This window comes from Stegodyphus dumicola, chromosome 2, assembly GCF_044657685.1.
Source record: "Stegodyphus dumicola isolate Sdum_Otavi_A_Nest chromosome 2, ASM4465768v1".
In the NCBI taxonomy this organism is placed as follows: domain Eukaryota; kingdom Metazoa; phylum Arthropoda; class Arachnida; order Araneae; family Eresidae; genus Stegodyphus; species Stegodyphus dumicola.
This window is the reverse complement of record NC_140769.1, coordinates 21128040-21147988: the sequence shown is the minus strand read 5'-3', so window position 1 is coordinate 21147988 and position 19949 is coordinate 21128040. Positions and strand designations below refer to the sequence as shown.

At 32.6% G+C, this 19949-nt stretch overlaps 1 protein-coding gene across 7 annotated transcripts in view; it reads right to left on the bottom strand.

Annotated features, from left to right (window-relative positions):
• Positions 1 to 474: 474 nt before the first annotated feature.
• The window catches only part of LOC118205803 (CREB-binding protein-like), a 173740-nt gene continuing 154265 nt past the window's right edge, over positions 475 to 19949 (bottom strand). For 5 of the 7 annotated variants that reach the window (XM_085810520.1, XM_085810519.1, XM_085810517.1 and 2 more), the window contains 4 exons: positions 19753 to 19899; positions 14215 to 14496; positions 1016 to 1336; positions 475 to 848 (listed from right to left, as the gene is read on the bottom strand). In XM_085810520.1, coding sequence (XP_085666646.1) covers positions 759 to 848; positions 1016 to 1336; positions 14215 to 14496; positions 19753 to 19899 — 840 coding nt within the window. In that variant the 3' untranslated portion in view covers positions 475 to 758. The remainder of the gene's footprint in view (positions 849 to 1015; positions 1337 to 14214; positions 14497 to 19752; positions 19900 to 19949) is intronic. The other 2 variants (XM_085810521.1, XM_085810522.1) reach the window with 2 other exon arrangements.

Here is a 19949-nt window from a genome sequence, read left to right as displayed (position 1 = left end):
TCTAATCTACTAATCTTACTAAGGATATATCTTTTCACTTTTTTTTCCCACTTAAGTTATGGAATAAGCCACTGGCATATACTGCAGTAATATGAAAAGATCTAATGCAGACAAGCATTAAAAATGGCTTTTTGGCATACTGGTAGCTATCTCAAGACTAACTTTGAACTATGTAAGTAATATTCGCTTTTGATTTCAGGAATTTAAAAAAAAAAAAAAAAAAGAGAGAGAGAGAGAGAGAGAGAGAGGAGGGTCAGAATTTCGGAGGGGGGGGATCCGACCAAGAAGGGGTTAATTTAGTCATGTCATGTCATGCTATGTTTTGAAATATATTTTGTGATTTATTTTTATTCCTTTTTTTAAGACCATCCATCATTTTTATTTCAAATGCTTATGCATATGAATTTTACACATTTTGCATGGAAAATACTATTTTCTCCGACTATGCGGGAAAGAACTGTATTAAAAAACAAAAACATATTCTGAATTTTTATTTATTTCATTATAAATATTTACACAACACTTCTTGAGATAAAATAAATATTTACATGACACTTCTAGACTTCTAGAGATGTGCTGTTACCTCCAAAATATTTCATTTATAATATTTAATACATTTTTAGAGATGATTCATGCACAAAACTGTAGCAAATATTAGAAATCATATATTGTATCAGATATTTCCAGCTACACTTTACCAGTTATAATGGTAATTTTCAGGATATGTTACAGGATAAATCACAAAGGAGGTGTACCTTCTAAGCCTGATTCAGTGCTGAGAGCAGAGGCCGATGCAAGTGTAACTTAAGTTTGACCATTGAGCAACCTGGAATAACACAACTAGTTTCCTTTAAAAAAAAAAAATAAATAAAAAAATAAAAATTACTTAAATAAGTAACAAAACTGTTTCAATTTCAATCTATTGGAAGCATTAATTCAGAAAAAATGAAATAAAATTAAATAGAAAAAAGAAGTTTGAAAGAATAAAATTTAATATATAATTTAACAGTTTTACCTGGCAATTCTTACTGTGTTGTATGCGAAATATATGAAGCTTTCTGCACAAATTACAACTAGTTCTTTGTACACAACTAGATGCATGCTGAATAGCTAGTTTCATGGCTCGACATTGCTGCATAGAACAGTTTGCATCTCGACATTGATAGGCATGCACCATGAAATGTGCACCATACTGGATGAATAAATTTCTGGAATCTACAAGATTTGCTTGTTTGCTATCAGATGCTGCAGAATCATGATCTATCCCACAGCCTACTTTTTCCATTTCATGATTATGACCTTCTTTCCCATAACAACTGACACATAAGTCAAAATCCTGAAAGGGAATCATAGAATAAGTGAAAGCAAAACCAATTAAAAACGCACACAGCACAAAAGAAAAAGAAAAGAAAAGAAAAAAAAAAAAAAAAAAAAGACAGTTCTATATCTCCCTTTCTACTGAGCTGATTAACGAAATTCAAATTGCGTTTTCCATGTCTCGAAAACGCGACTTAGGATATATGTTAGATTTATATATAGCTTTTTCTAACATACAAGATTGGACTTTTTCTAAAATAGCATACCAATTTTTTCCAGCTTTAGATTCTACAACACAAATTATGCCTAGATATTAAATTTTGTAATTTTTGGTGAGGATTTTATGGAGAAATTTAAAACTTATCTTGGTGAATTTTTTTCAGTTTGCACGAAGAATAATTCACTTGGCGAACTTCTTAATTTATAACAACCTATTTTCCTTTCCTTTTTCTTCATTGTCCCCAAGCGGAAAAAAAGTCATTGTTCATACTTTCAAATAATTTTAACAAAGTGCATAAACCACATTTTCGTTGTCGTTTTTTCGCCAAATTTCAAAACGCGCAGAAATTTAAATTCACATATATTTTGGGAAATTTTGGATAAAAAACTCTAATTTTTGCAGGTATGCTTAGAAATACATCTACTCTTAGATGATGGCAAAACTTTTACAGGTTATAATTCAAAAATTTTTTTGGAAAAATTTATAAAAATTATTTTAAAATACAATTTTAAAAATAAATCATAAAAAATAGGCGAATTTTATTTAGAATGAATCTAAAAGAATCAAATAAGTTTAACAAAGAAAGAGATATTAATAAATATATATCAAATTCAACGAACATTGAGAAGCTAAAATTTTAAGAGCTAATTTTTTAAAAACTACTCATGTTATTTTTACAAAACTTGCCAGTTTGCCATAATTTGAGTCGTAAATCCGAAATATGTAAAGAAAGTTGCATGTCATTTCAGAAAAAATCTGATTTTGCATCAGAATACCTGTATTAGAACAATGCTATATATAAATCTAATACATATCCTAAGTCCCGCTTTCAAAACATGAAAAACGTGGAAACATGGGAGAAGTTGAATTTCATCAATGGGCACAGTAGAATGGGAGATATACAACTGCCCCCCTTTTTTTGCACAGTGTACATTTACTTTTGAAATTCCTGCATGATTAAAACTTAACTAATTATCTCCATAATAAAAAGGTTTATCATGGCCACTCCCTCCCCTGAATAAAGTGGTGAAAAAATACAGTGCCTGTGAAAAAAAGAGATCAGATTCATGGAAAAATTTAGTTTAGGAAGGGGGGGGAGTTCAAAAGAGAACCCCTTACCAAGCACAGATTATATGACATTAAAAACATGTTCTAGTGTTAAAATAATGCTTCAAATGTAAAAAAAAAAATTTAATTGGATATACATTAGAAGACCAAAAATCCACCAACCAAATCCATTAATTCCATGTAATCTCTGTGGTATTGCCAGTAAAATACAGATTACTTGTAAAATTACATATGTAACACAGTAAAATACAGATGACATGTCAACAGTAAAATACACATGGTGTTTCTTGGCAACATTTGTTGATTTGATATTATTGGTAGCATGTTTTCTCATTCAGTATTGAAGCAAGCTACCATGTTATATTGATTACCACTTTTATAACTGAGATCAAAAAAATTGCCAAAATCATTTAAGTTGTACCCATAACTAAAAATTAACTTTGTCTTGTCATAAACAAATTACTTTACAGTACATGGAATCCTGGTATTCTTCTATTAATTGAGCAAGAGTCAAAATATGCATAAGCATGCAAAGAATAGAAACTATACAGTGCCAACCATTAAGACTCCTCATGTTTTGATCCAGATGTATTTTTCATGCAAGATTTTTAGCAAATGAACCGAGATCACTTTCACAATTTGGCAACAGCCAATTGATGAAGAATCCGACATTAAATTCTTTCAGGGAAAAGAAATACCCATAGTTAAAGACTTAGTTCACATAACCATAAGAATCTATTGCACAGCTATCAAAATAGCACTGTAACCAATGGCTCATCAAGAGATTGAAAGCTGAAAAATAGGACTCATGGAATTATTCCTTTTACAGAAATGTAACATTTTTACTAGATATTCAATTATGATTATAATTTTGAGCAGTAGTGTATCTTGAATGTAAATATCATTAAGGTTGCCATAACTATTTCAAATTACATCTCATATCAGCATCAAATGTTTACCGTGCATTAATAAATCCAAATGCTCCATGCATTAAAAGCATCAATTTTTTTTAAACTATTTTACAACTAGTATTTAAAAAGTACATTTTCATTGAATCAGAATGGGCAGTTCTAAATAAATTTACGATTTTCTCTGAGAAGAAGGGGGTTGAAACAAGAAAATTTTAACTTAATTATGATTTTTCAACTGAATTTTAAACTTGTATAAACCTGAAAATTTAAAGAAAACTACTGTAAACAGCTGTTTGAAAAATGTTAGGGAGGGAGTTACATAATTTTCCTTTTCTTTTTAAATCAAATTTTAGAAAAAGTCAAAAAGAAATTAATTTTATGCATTTTTCACAAATTTGTTTCAGTTCCCTCTAACATTTTTAAAACTAAATAATTTTTCATTCATGATCTAAAATCAGCAGAATTCTGAATTTTGCAGAGCTCAGATACTAAGCTCTGAGGATTTTTAATAGTCTATTGTATTATAAATTTTTCATCTTATAGCTATATCATTCAGATAGAATATCCAGCATAGTCACCAGTTCCTGGTCTGTAGCAATCTCGAGAACAACTCAACGCTTGCGAATTTGAAAGAGATGGAATTCTTGAACCTGGCACTTGGGAGCTCTTTTGCGCTAATGGTAGAGAATTTGATTCGCATTAAACAGACCCATGATCAAATCCCAACGTTATTACCATCTTCAAGGGCATGCGAAACTCGTGTGTTGCTGCACTTCTCATTGGTGCTAATAGATGGCGACACAAGCAAGCAATTAGTTCTTCGAAGCCACCAAGGTCTCTTGCACCATGTAATCACTACAGGTCACTACATGTAAACACTTGTAAGTTGTCAACAAATAAACCATCAGTGTGAAACTAGTGCACTAAATTTTGACAGCATTTTAAATTAAATCAAGTACATTGGTGCTTGCAAAGATGTTGGTCCTTTATATTCAATCTATGGATCATTAACATACTGTTGTAAATTAGTATAGCTTTGAAATTAAATTAACTGAAAGGCTATTTATCAGTCATCTATGATTACTGAAGGTACATACTTACATAACTGAAGGTCATTAGTGAGTGCCAAACTCATGATCACTGATGACTATCTAGGCCAGGGGTAGGCAATGCGGCGCCCCCGATCGATTTTGAATGCACCCTCGCTGGACTAATGTAAATGTATGATAGCCAGAGCGATTTACTTACTCTTGTCAAACAGTGATATACAGCAAGTACTGTCTGACCACATATTCCAGATCTATGTAAACATCCGGTTTGGGGCGGAAGTGGGCACATCTATCAGTTATGTAGGGGTGAGTGCAGTAGCCCGGTAGACACTAAATGTCCCCTGACCTTCGATTTCACCCACACCCCTTCGACCTTCGAGAGGGAAAAATACCCGCGCTTTTCGCCCACACGCCCCTTCAATTAAACTGACCCATCTTGGCCCTCAGCCAAACTGCTCTCGCTAGCGTGGGTAGACAGTAGTCAGTTGAGTTTAGGATTGGGCATAGATTAGCAGTTTGCTAACTTGAGCGTATCTAATAACATGCACGTATTTTTTGTTAGTGTGTGATCGTATTTCGAATAAACCACGCGTAGACCGTGCATTTAAAACTACCAAGTAATCCGAAATAATTCTTTTCTATCAAAACCCTTCATTAATAAATGAAAAAGAAAAAGAACATTTTATTTTAACAATGAATGGGAACATCTATATTGTTTCGTTGATTACAAAGGGAAGTGTATTTGTTTGTTGTGTAATAATAGTGTTGCGATTCCCAAGAAAAGTAATATTGAACGACATTTTAAGACCGTTCATACCAATTTTGATAGTGACTATCCAATGAACTCTGAAGTTAGAAGAAAAAAAAAATATTTCTTTAAAATCTTCAATAACTAACCAGCAAAGCTTTTTTTACTAAACCACTGCAACAACATAAAGCAGCAACGATCGCGTCATATAAAATATCGCATTTGCTAGCTAAGAATAAAAAACCATTTACAGATGGAGAATTAGTGAAAGAAGCCATGTTAGAAGCTGCTGATTCACTTTTTGAAGAATTTAAAAATAAAAAGGAAATAGTTTCAGCTATAAACACGTTGCAATTATCAGCACGAACTGTTACTAGAAGAACCGAAGTAATTGTGGAGAATTTGGAGGCAGAATCAGCAAATGATATGGAAAATTGTATTTTCTTTTCGCTACAGATGGATGAATCGACAGACGTGATAAATATATCACAATTAGCAATCTGCGTGAAGATGGTATTTTCTGGTTTTACAACAAAAGAAGAATTCCTTAAAGTTCTGCCATTAAAGGGAAGCGCCAGAGGAGAAGATATCTTTTCATTATCTAAAAATATATAACAGATGTAAAATTACCTGTACAAAAGTTATCGTCAATTACAACAGACAGGACACCAGCGATGACTAGTGTAAAAAAAGGATTTATTGCCTTATGCAGGCAGGATTCCTTATTCACAAAATTTATTTCTTATCATTGCCTCATACATCAGGAAATGATATGCACAAAAACAATCGGTTTTCAACACATATTTACGATAGTAACAAAAATTATTAATTCCATAAGATCGGGAGCTATGCAACACAGATTGTTTAAATTACTTTTAGAAGATGAGGACGTTCAGTTCACAGATCTTCTTTTACATACTGAAGTGAGGTGGCTGAGCAGAGGTAAAATACTTGAGCGGTTTATCATGCTTTTGCCACAAATAAAGGAATTTATTGCATCAAGCAAATTTTACGAGCAATTAGAAAATAAGGATTGGCTAATCGACCTCGAATTTCTGACAGATATAACGGCAAAGTTGAATGAATTAAATTAAAAAATACAAGGTGTCATACATTATCGATCCTTTGACGCTTTTTCATCTTTGTCGGTTCGTTTTCCATCCACTTATGAATGTTATTAGTCGACTCTATTTGCAGGAAATAAACTGGGACACTTATGCAGTTTTAAGAATAACATGAGCTATATTTTTAAATTTTGTAAATACACATTAACTTTTCACAAAGTATTGCTTTTATTCACATTTACATCAAACGCCCAAGTAATACATTGCATCTCTCCATTCTTAACAAAAAAAAAACAAGCTAACTTTACTCTCGGAATACAGCCAAACTAATTTCAAATTTTTTTTCACGAGCATGCCATTCTTCTCGCATCAAGCACGTTTCTTCTTCTCGTTGCCAGATTTTCCCCTCTCCTTTCAGATAAACTGTTTTTTCACATGAGCATGCCGTCCTTCTCGCATCAAGAACGCTTCTTCTTTTTGTTGCCAGATTTTCTCCTCTCTAATTTCAGCTATAAGTCTGTTCTTCTGGCAGGTTTGGTCGGTAGCATAGAGTATGTGCATGACACGCCCCTGCCAAGAATGAAATTTGTCCTTTCTTTGGGACGTATTTCATTAATCAATATCCAAGCAAATTTTCTGTACATTACCTTTACACAATACCAACCTCGTACAGTATTAAATAAAACAAAACAGAACAAGCAATAAATTATTACAATCATACAAATAAACAAAGAAGAAAAAGAAAAAAAAAACAATCAAATTATATTAATCATATCATATTTGATCCAGACGTGAGAGTGCATCTGCACTTTGGTGCTGGATACCTGGCCTATGAGTAATCCATAAGTTCCATTTCTGCAATGACAGAGCCCACCTCGTCAATTTGGGACTTCGAGGAGTAGTTTCATTCAAATATCTGAGAGGGTTGTGATCCGTTATAATTTCTACCTGAGCCCCATAGATTGATTTATCAAATTTATTCAGGCCAAATAAGACTGCCCAAGCTTCCTTCTCAATGCTTTCCCAATTTTTCTGAGTTTGAGAAAGCTTTTGACTTGCAAATGCAATAGGACAATAGTTACCACTCTCGTCTATCTGGGTTAAACAGCAACCTACCGCCAAATTGGATGCATCACAATGGATCTGAAACGGCTTTCCTATATTTGGTGTGGCCAGAGATGTCACTTGGCACAAAGTATCCTTTAATTTGTTAAAAGCATTCTGTTCCAACTTCCCCCATAGAACAATATTGGCTTGCCTCTTCTTCGTCAACTCTGTCAATGGTGCCGATATTTCTGCGTAACTGAGAATATAAGATCGATAAAATCCCATGAATCCTAAAACCGATCTCACATCTTTTTTTGTGACTGGCCTGATGAGTTTTCTAATTGCTTTGACCCTTTCTTCATCAGGACAATGCTTGCCTCCTCCAATTATATGCCCCAAATATTTGATTTTTTTAGCTGCAAAAGTACATTTGTCCAAACGTACAGAAAATCCTAATTTTTCTAAAGTTTCCAGAACCAGAGAAATGTGTTTCAAGTGTTCCTCAAATGTTTTTGAGAAAATCACCACATCATCTATATATGCCTGAGCATAATCACTATGACTCTGCAAAGCACAATTCATTTCCTTCTGGAATGTCCCTGAGGCTCCTGATAAGCCGAAAGGCATTGTTCTCCACTGGTAGACTCCATTACATGTTGCAAATGCAGTCAAAGGTTTGCTCCTTTCATCCATTCGGATTTGCCAATACCCTTTTCGAAGGTCGATGCTTGTCAGCCAGTTTGCTGCACCCACCACAAAAATCAATTCCTGCATATCTTTCATGGGAAATGTTGGAGTTTGCGTTACAGCATTCAATGATCTAAAATCTATGCACATTCTAACTGTAGCATCTTTTTTTGCCACACAAACTATAGGATGAGCAATTTCTGACTCAGAAGGTTCAATTAATCCTAATTCTAGCAACTCATGTATCTGCTCATCTACTGCTTTGCGGTATGCCATGGGTATTCCATGGCAGTGGGGTTTCTTCCTAATAGCAGTAGGAATAAGTTCGATCTTGTGTGTACTTACTCGTGCTGGTTGCACTGGACGTGTAAATAATGTTTGATATTTCCTTAGTAGCCCTAAAAGTTTACTCCTTTGGACTGAATCTAAATTAGACATTTCTAATCCTTCCAGGGATTCAGAAAAACTCTTTTCTCCCTTGTTGACAGGTATAGATTCAATTTCCCCAAACTCTTCTTCCCCCTCCAAGATAACATTTACTGCTTGGGATCTAACTACATAAGGTCTAATCTTATTCTGATGAACATGTCCTTTGGTCCCATCGGGCATTTGCATTACAAATGAGTGAGAACTTCTCTGTTCCAATATATTTGCAGGACCCTGCCACCTAGCATAAAGCTTGTTATTAGAATCGGGAATCAAGACTATCACCTTATCTCCCACCTTAAATGTTTTTATGGTAGACCTTAAATTATGATAGTGTGCTGTCCTCTCTTGTTGAATTTTAGCTGTGAGCTTTGCCTGCTCCGCTGCCTTCTCAAACCTAGCCTTTAGATTTTGTAAATATGTATAAACAGGAGTTGCATCTAATTGTAAATTTTCATGTTTCCCTGTCCATGATGATTTTAATATCAACAGAGGTCCCTGAGGTGTCCTGCCATACATGAGTTGAAATGGAGCCACCCTAGTTGTTGAGTTGGGTACTTCTTTCTCTATAGGCCCACAATACATAAGGAATTTGCAAATGCCACCCTCTACCTTCTTCTCTGATGACATGATGCAACATTCTTTTTAAAGTACCATTAAACCGTTCAACTAATCCATTAGCTTGAGGATATCCAGGGGTCGAAAACTTAGTCTCTCAAATTCTTGAGTCAAATCTGCTTTAAAATTTGTTCCATTGTCACATGCAATTACATTTGGAATACCCGTTCTTGAAAAAATATGTAATAACTCCTCACAAGTCGATTTGGCGGAGAGGCTAGTTAGAGGTATTGCTTCTGTCCATCTGGTATGCTGATCAACTAACTATATACTTATGACCCTTAGAACTGGGAGGATCAATCGGATCTATCACATCAATGTTTACAATTTGGAAGGGCAGATCTGGCCTGGTTACTGGGGTGATTGGTGCCCTATCAACAGTTTTAATTGGTCTAGTCAACTGGCACACTTTACATGCCTCGCAAAATTTCTGAACGTCTAACCTCAGACCTTCCCAATAAAAAGAGTATCTAATTCTCTCCACAGTTTTCTTTACCCCCATGTGGCCACTAAACACCGAGCAATGTGCTAACTGCAAGACTTCCTCCCTTCGACTCTTAGGTACAACTAATTGCCCCACACTTTCCCCAAGAATTTTGTCCTTATGAAAGAGAAAGTTATCCACTGTATAATAATTCCCCTTTCCTTTCCGAGCATTCTCCCATGCTCCTACCAGAGATTCATAAGTCTCCTGCTCTCTTCTAAATACATCCGCTGTACATAGTCTTCCTGGCTGAGGTTCTTGGCTTTCACTTGATTCCATCTTCCCTTTCTCATTGAGATTCCTTCCCATACTAGCGTTTCCTTCTAGTTTCCCTGTGTTTACCTTCACAGACTTTTCCTTTCTGCTAACCTCTGGGATGTTTGTGGTTTCTTCAGGTAAGTTTTTCATCCCTTCACCTGTGTCATATAACCGACCTCCTAACATGGTGAATACTTCCGGAGGAAGCAACACATCCTCTGCCAGCGATTCTGCAACTGCACACAAAATCTCTTGATGTGTAACATTGGCACTTTCTCCTACAGTAATACTCAGTGGAATGCTTACCAAAGGGCATTTAACAGCTGGACCAAATATACCTTTCAAATATATACTAGATCCTTCCTTCAGTTGGAGACTTTTGGTTAACTCTTTCTTAACCACCGTAATTTCTGTTCCTGAATCAACGAGGGCCTTTCCTATTGTTCCATTTACACTAATAGGAACCCTTTTCAACTCACACAGCTTATAGTGATTTACATCCCCTGACTTCCTCAAAGGATCCACACGAGCTACCACAACTTTGTCCTCTAGGATATCATTATCCTGATCTTTCTTTACCCAGTTTACCCTGGCTTTATCCTTTTCCTCATTTCTGTTACACTGCCTAGAACCTTTAATCTGAGGACAGTGCCTTTTAAAATGTGAAGCTGAACCACATACAAAACAAGTTAAACCTCTAACGTTCCCTGTGGTTTTCCCTATGGTTTCCGACGTATGCCGACTGCCTCGTCTTTCTTCGACCTTAGGTTTCTCACCTACTGCCTGATTTAAAATCTTAGTTTCACAAGCTCCCCTACGTATGTTGTAGGACTTCCCTTTAGCCGCAAAGAATATGTCACACTCCTTTCCAAGCTCTCTTGGCTTGAACCACGAGTCTCCCTGCCTTATACCTATGTGCACTGCAGTTTCCATATCAAGGGTCTGGTAGATTTTGTCCGCTACCACCAACTGATTAAGACCTTCAAAGTCTGTCACCCCCCTTGATTTCACATAATTTTCCCACATGGCAGTAACTCTAGTAGAAAACTGGCCAAAGGTCTCTTCTGATCTTCGTCTTGCCTTTCTGAAATTCTCCAGGCATACCTGAGGTGAAGGTTTAAATTCTTTCAACACAGTTTCCTTTATTTCCTCATAATTCCCATACTTATCCTCGCTTATCAATGTTAATAAATTTGCCGCTTTATCTCCCAAAAGGTAAATCAGAATTTTGGCCTTATACTCATCAGGGATACTTTCATTGACATAAGCTCTTTCTAAACTGGAGAAGAAATAGTCTCAGCCATCTGCTTTACATGGAACCTTTACTGTCAATAATCTGATTGTCCTCGTTAACTCTTCTACTGATCTTTCCTTCCCATTCTCCCCCCGTTCGGGTGTAGTACTCCTATTCGAGTAACGATCCTGGCAATCTACCTTATACTTCTCAATGGCAATCCGCTCCTCTGCCTCTAACTTTAGTTTATATTCCCTTTCCTTCTCCTCCTTTGCCTCCCTATCTGTAATGATAACACTCAGAAGATCCTTTGCTACTTGCTCCTCATAGCTTTCACTAGCAAGAATCTTTTCCCTCAAGTCCAAAATCCTAAATGTAGGCAACACTTCAACACCAAACTCTTGTGCAAGGGCGACTAGATCAGCCTTTCTAGATTTGGCCAAAAATGACATTATGCGACTTTATGTTCAACTTAATTAAAATAACAGAAAATTAAAACTAAATCTCCTTACATAAATTATACATTAAGGTTAATCCTTAACTGCTGTTGAAACATAAACACACGGTATCTGCATTAAATATGCACAACATCCAAATCCTCAATAAATAATAATAACAATAAAAAAACATGTATGTTTATATATACGCATTTGAAAATTAATGCAATCATATCTCATAAATAAAACACAAGCATTACTTAAATTAATGATCATTCACTCATATAATAAAAGATAAATGCACTTGCAAGGTAATTCAAGTCTTATATGATAATCACACCGATAATTTTTGTCTTATAAAATACTTGTTCATGTGTACCTTTACATGAACAGCAAATTTTTCATAAACACAAAAACATAAATAAATAACTTAACGAGAGAACCTGGTAGAAGATAACTATTCCACTTAATAAGCTTCGCAGCATTCGTAAGGAATTCACTTGAACCTTTTCCGAGTCGACAAATATACATCCGACCAGCTGCCACCACTGTCATACATTATTGATCCTTTGACACTTTTTCATCTTTGTCGGTTCGTTTTCCGTCCACTTATGAATGTTATTAGTCGACTCTATTTGCAGGAAATAAACTGGGACACTTATGCAGTTTTAAGAATAACATGAGCTATATTTTTAAATTTTGTAAATACACATTAACTTTTCACAAAGTATTGCTTTTATTCACATTTACATCAAACGCCCAAGTAATACATTGCATCTCTCCGTTCTTAACAAAAAAAAAAAAAAAAAAAAAAAAAAAAAAAAAAAAAGCTAACTTTACTCTCGGAATACAGCCAAACTAATTTCAAATTTTTTTTCACGAGCATGCCGTTCTTCTTGCATCAAGCACGTTTCTTCTTCTCGTTGCCAGATTTTCTCCTCTCTCCTTTCAGCTATAAGTCGTTGGCTTTCAGCTATAAGTCTGTTCTTCCGGCAGGTTTGGTTGGTAGCATAGAGTATGTGCATGACACAAGGGAAAAATCAGCATATCGCTGACATGAATTGTGCAGTAAATGCACTCAAATGCAAGTTAGTGTTGTTGAAATCCATCTATTGAAAAAATCATTATCACATTTCCCAAATATAAAATATACTGTTGAGAGTTTAAATTTGAATAATGAAAATTTTACTGCTACATTATATTTAGAAATTATAGGTAAGCTAATAGAAGAGTTTTTTTCTAGATTTGAAGATTTTGCAGCATTAGAACCCGTTCTAAGATTTTTCATAAATACATTCAATGTTACTGAAGATGATGTCCTTGAAATAGTTTCAGTGTATTTCGAGCTTCATAATATCGAAGACCTAGAATTAGAAATAATAAACTTGCAAAGTGATATTATTTTAAAAGCGCATAGTAATGATAAAATGTTTTGGAAGTTAGTCGATGAAAATAAGTATCCTATTTTAAGAAAATGTTCGCTAAAAATTTATTCATATTGTGCAACAACATACAATTGCGAGTCTTTGTTCTCAAATATGAAATGTTTGATATCAAAATACTGAACAAAGTTTAATGACTCACATTTAGATAATTGTTTAAGGACCGGGAACTCTAAATATATCCCCAATTATAAGAAATTAGCTGAAAATATGGACACCCAAGTTTCACACTGAATTATATGTATCATTATGTATGACACCAACAAAATAAAGTTATAAAAAATCTGTTTTTTTAATGCCTATTTATGCCTGTTGATTATGTGTAAAATATGCACCCTCGGTGATTTTCAAATTTAGTATTGTGCCCTAAGGACAAACAGATTGCCGATCCCTGATCTAGGCCATTGGTTTCTGCTGACCTCTGGGTCCAGCATAATGCAATGTAATGTTGTTGTGCTTGTAACATAGGCAAAACAAGAAGATAAATACTTGATAGCACTATGAAACATAATGCAGCATTAAAAATGTTTTAAAAGACTGCGTTAAGGACACTTCTGGAATCAAAATAATAATTAAAATTTATGTGTGCATACAGAAAGACCCTTCACAAAGAAACTAATATATTGTGAATTCAGAGGCACAAAAGTTGTACAAGGAGCTCATCTACATATATGCTTATTAAGAATATTTTTGACTTTCTACTTTTCTACCACTTTTATGAGAGAAGTAGATTTTATACACTATTAATCAAATATGCATTTTTGTAATAAATAAACCGCGTTTAGTATAGTTTCCTATTTAATAACTAATTGTTAACTATTGCTAAATAAAAACTGAAACTGTTCTAATTTGTATAGAAAACCTGTTATGCACTTATATTAATGCAATTTTTATTTTGGGGATTTAGTATTGAAAATATGTACTTTCAGTGTCAAACTAACCTCAGAAGTCTTGACCATAGGGTAGCATCAATTTCTTATCTTGAATGTGTGTATTTTTTAAGAATTAACTACCACTAAAGATTTTTTATAAAAAGTACTCTTAAAATATGTTAACTCAATAAATCTTGTAAGATCAAATTCTCATTATAAAAATATATCATGCAAAATGAGAATTTTTTGAAGGAGGAGTTAAATCAAAATCATAACTAGAGAAACTGAGTATACAAATTATTATTGCTTGGGAACACTAAAAATATACTTACATCACATATAGGACAATGGTATCTTCCTTCAATATATTTATGACACTTATTACATACAAACACAGAATTATCTTGGCCTTGAGTGCGTAATTCACATAACAGAGCCATAGTGGAAAATTTTGCTCTACGTAATGAAGAAAATTCATAATTATTTTCTCTAGTAAATGTTAAAAAAACATCTCTACTATCCATCAGATCACAAGAAATCGAAGGATCAGGATCCACAACAGGAGGTAATTTTTCAGCCGTTTCAGCAGAATGTAAATGGATAACATAAAAGGCCTATTTCAAGTAAAATAAAATATCTTAATTAAAAATAATATAAAAAAGAAAATGCTTATAAGCTTTAAAAAATCATGCAAAATTAACACTATTAAAAAATTATCAATAATCTAACTTCTTAAATACTAAGTCTTACGGATTAAGTGTCGCAAGGCAAAATTATTTAAACAATAACCGAGAATGATAAAAATTTTTCCTTGTGAAGATTTTGCCAATTTACTTTTACATAAAAGGGCTAATTAAAAAATGTTGAGACTGCCTCTATCAGCCTTTCCTGATATTACATGTGATAAACCTGTAATGGATTTTTCAGAGATCATATACCAACATATCTCAAGCTGCAATTAGATAGCAAGTGGAAGCACTTATTAATAATTAGGAAAGAAGGAAATAGGTTAGGGTTCCCAAAGGGAGTTTCAGTTTTCATTTATCATGATTGGTTAAAGCATTTATGTAAGTGCCTGTATCTGTAAAGATCATATAACATGGATTAATTTTGAAGCGACCAAGTTTAAATTTATTACAAAGAAATTTATTATAAGCAATTACTATTTTTAGGAGAGAAAGGGAAAGTAGCCAAATTAAAATGGAGAGTTAAGAAAAAAATTTACATTAAAATTTTAGCGAAATAAAGTTACAGGCAAATTAAAAACAGAATTTTTGCTTTACATGTTTTTTATCTTATATACACCCCCCCCCGAGAGAAAAGAGCTTAGTGACAGAAGGGCCCATTTAGAAGAAAACAGTAAGCATTGACAAATGAAAACAAACATTTTATTTGAAATAAACATAATTTCAAATAAAAATAAACATTTTGTACAATACATATAACTATATAACAAAAATGTGAAAGAAAAAGATTTTCATCAAAGACACAGCCTTTAGATTTTAAACGATACCCCATCATTATGTTCTTTAACTTTCCCATATGTTAAAATGATACAAAATTATGCATAAAAATGATAAATTACAAATGATACAAAAAACAATATTACAAACATACAAAACAAAATGATAACCCAACTTAAAAATCTTCATTTTCATGTTCTATTTCTCTCAAAATATAGGCTTTAAAGTTCTTCAACTTTTCTCTCCAAATATCATAAAAACTGTCTTATATTTTGGAGTCCCAATTTTTTTCCCAGGAAATGATTATGAAAGTCCAAACTTCTTGAAAACCCCTGCTTGCATACTGTATAACTTTTCCACTCTCTTTTTGCAATTCTTTCATAAAATTGTCATATTAAATATAAAACTTCAAACTTTGTATTGCATATTCATCAGATTATACTTAAAGAATTATTTATTTATTATAAAACAATTTGCATTCCTCATTGTAAAGTAATATAAAACGGACTTACATAAAAAATGAATAAAATACAATACAATGTCAAAAAAAATTTTGATAGAAATAGGCAGATCTACAGTGAATTTGCATTAACTACTTCCTCATGGCTATGGGATGCTTATAACAAATAAAAACCTGCATTCTTTATGTAAGTAACTGGCTTTTAGCATTGTATAGTTATATTGAAGTTATTAATTATGGCGATAACTCAAATAATTTTCATTATTAAGTCAATGATAAATATCTGAAAATCCAAATAGTGTGGGCTATAACTGCTTGCATCCTTCCTAAGGAAAGAAGACAAGGAGTGAAAATATTTTATGATCATTAAAAGCTATTTAGATGAATTGTTGGGAAAATAAAAATAAATAATTTTTACCATCAAACATATTTTACCATTGCTAATAGTTCATTAAATTCATTTGCAGGATTAAAAGTGATTTCTTTTTAGTGAAATAATTTTGTTTATCAATTCAGAATACTATTTCAAAATTCTGGTAAGGGCCTGGAAAAGGAGAAAGTTTTCTAGTGTTAAGATACTGAAACTCCTCATACATTGTTAAATCATGAGATTTAAAATTACTTATTTAAAATGAATGTCAATACATTTGCTTGTTTATATTATAATAATCACACACTTTTTCTGAGACTGCACTACAACTCACTGTCTGTTTCCCATATGTGTTATGCAATTCACTGAGAAACTCTGAAATTTTGCCATGTAAACTCACAATTTTGAAAAATGATTTTTGACTTTCTACACTAAAAGTACTTCAGACACTTACAGATTCTATTTCAAATGTTTATCACTTCAAAATGTTATGGTGAACATTTGTTTTTGTCTCAAACTTTCAGTTGCAAATAATACAAATATGTACAACTGTCTCACAAACATTCCAACATCAATCAGGTTTAAAATAAAAAAAATATGGCATAACTTATGAATTTAACTGAACAGAAGGCAAAATGGAAATAGAAGGGGAAAAAACTTATATTCATCATGTGCACAAAACAGTATTCTTCCTTTTCTGACAAACTTTACATTATTTCAACATTAAGCATCTTCTTGTTTACTACACATTTAGAAATTTCTTGAGCTCATTAGTTGATATTAATGCAAGATAATTTCTCTATAAGTATTGAAGCAAAGTGGGTTCCAGAATACAATGAGCAACATTGACATCGAGCTACCACAAGGACACTAGATATTTATGAAACATGTAATATTTTACATTATATCTTCCATAAGTTGGAAAATGTCCATGATCAGTAACTACTTAACTCTATTTGGTTCAGTATCTACTTATTTCAGTTAGTTCAGATACTTACCTCAAATAATACAGTAACAGCTTGGTTCAAAGACTGACCAAATAAGAACTTGGTTCAGATATTTATCTCAAATACATGTGTAAACAATTTTAGCTACACATGGGTGTGAATTTTCTTTCAGATGACTGATCATTTCATCTATTCTGTTACATAATTTACTCATCTGATGACTTATTATTATATGTGTGTGTATGTATAATCAGAATTTTCAAGACAAAGCTTATATTGGAAGCATAAATCCTAGTGACTGATTATCTATTTTGCAAATGCTTGCGAATTTTTTTAAAACGACCTAGACACTTTGAGATTATGATGCATTAATAATGTACCACAAATTTTGCTAAGCAGCTGTACGGATATATATGACTTTTATCTTGCATTGAAAAAAAAAATTAAAGTAAGTCGAATTCTAAATTTCCTAATCCGGATAAGAGAGGAAAAAAACACTTAATGTTTAAAAGGTTTTAAATGAAGTAAGATTTGAAATGTACATGTTAAATGAATTGCACTTTTAATCTTGAGGTTCATTTTTTCAACATAATTTGGGAAACACATTTCACTAATTGTTTAAAATTCAACAATCTGCAGTGGATCAGTCTTTCAAATGGTAGACAACTGAAGTCATGCACAGATGCAGCATTTCGATGACATAGCATGAGTTGCAAAAAAGATTCAGTGATAAGCTTTATGGGCAGAATAATTGAGATGATTTGAGAGTAGCTTTGAAAATTTTCAATCAAAAATTACTTGAAAATTTTGGCAGATTTTACTAGATTATTACAGTATGGCAGTCAGCCTGTCACGAGGTGATACTGGTGACATAGACAACACTGAAACTGCAACAACTGTGTTCTTTCAATAAACACTTCTGAAGGGTGTCTATAAAACTTATCTTTCCAAAGCTTTGAGTTAAAACATTTAATGGGTTCTTATATTAGAATTTGAAAAATAAGAAAAGTGCCTAAACTGGAGTTTTAGGATTTCAAATCTTCCTGAAGATCCATAAGATCTGAGGATTCATATGTGCCATTTAGCAAAAACAAGAGGTAATTAAAAATTCACTTCACTTGAAATGAATGAGTTGAATTATTTAAAGCTGAGTTTGATTTCAATATGTTGGTACTCACGTTAATTGTGTGTAAATATTATAATTTTTATGTTAAAGTCTAGAAAAGTTGACAGCATTTTTAAAACAATTTTTTCTTTCTTGTGCAGCAATTATCGCAGAGAACATGCTGTCCTGTTTCAATTATTTTATTCTTTCAAAAGGAGTATATATAAGCTAAAAAAAAAAAAAAAAAGAAAAAAAAAAAAAGAAAAATCACTGGATCTATTTTCCAGGTGAGAGCTTTATTTTTTCTCAAATGAAAAACTTTTTATATTATAGTACTCTTAAAGACCATTATGCCTTTCTTAGATTTCAATTCGCTTTAACAAAAATCAGGCAACAGTATAGGATGATAGAAAATAAAATCGGTAAAAAATGCCCCCCCGCCCTTTTTTTTTTTTTTTTTTTTTTTTAAGAGGGTCTAAATGGGTGAAATAAAAATCATTTATATATAGGAAACCATAATAATAACATAAAAAAAGTAAAATTCTCACTAATTTGCTTCAAGATTCTTAAAATCCTGTTTTATTACTTTTAAAGTTATATAAATAACAAGTATATATAAAGATGAACAAAGACATCAGTGCAACACCATCAATTCTGTAAATATAGTGAAGCAATACAGCCTTGTGGCTCAAACATTTCTGAATTCTAACATATGGCTTATAATGTTATGAAGTTTGGCCATCCCTGGTGTATACAGTCAAAAGTCTTTAATCCGGTTTCTGGATTATAGATCATCAGTTTAAATCTGGTAAGATGGCATGCAGAAATTATAAAATTAAAAATATGAAACCGTAATTTATAAATAGAGCAATTATGATCTAAAGGGTATCAAAATTTACCGAAAAAAAAAGCTTAATATTTATTTGTTTACTTTATTAAACATTTCTTTCAATGTGCGCATGTGTAAAGCATACATTACGCATAGTCGAAATTAGAAAATTGCAACCAGAAAACTATTTGATGTGTATTCGTGATATTTATATTGACGAGGAATTTGATTTAAATCATATCAAAGACGGAGTACATCAAGATGAAATACTACATTTAGTAAGGAATTATAAGCCAAAAAAAAAAATAATAATAAACATCTGCCCTGAAGATAAGGATAGTGCTGACAGATCAACTTCCAGTTCATTGCGCGCCGCAACGTTCATACAAGGATAAATTAAGAACTATGTACAGAACTATGCTGCTGAATTTTTAACTCAGTGTATTAGTTTAATCACAGAAATTTAATTTCTAATTATTTTAACATGACCTACAATCCTGAAATTCATATACACCAAAGAATACATATAGCTTAAGCAGCATAAAGTATGAAGAAAAGCAGGAGTGCCACAATTTTATGTGAGTATGGCTGACATATAAGGAATGAAAATTTCATAACCTAAATTTTGGCAGTTACAACATGAAAATGAAATATTACTTATTTCTATTAACGTTAACAAAAGAAGCAATTCCATACCTTTCTGAACTTTTCCATGGTAGAATACAATTTTGCTGACAAATCGTTGCTAGGGAACATAACATTAAATTTGTTGCTTTTTCTGTGACTACATTTACTTTTATTTAACATTTTACTGCAATCACTTTTGCGTTTCTTCTTTTGAGGCTAGAGAAAATTATATATTAAAATTATTAAAGATACCATATTTTTATTTT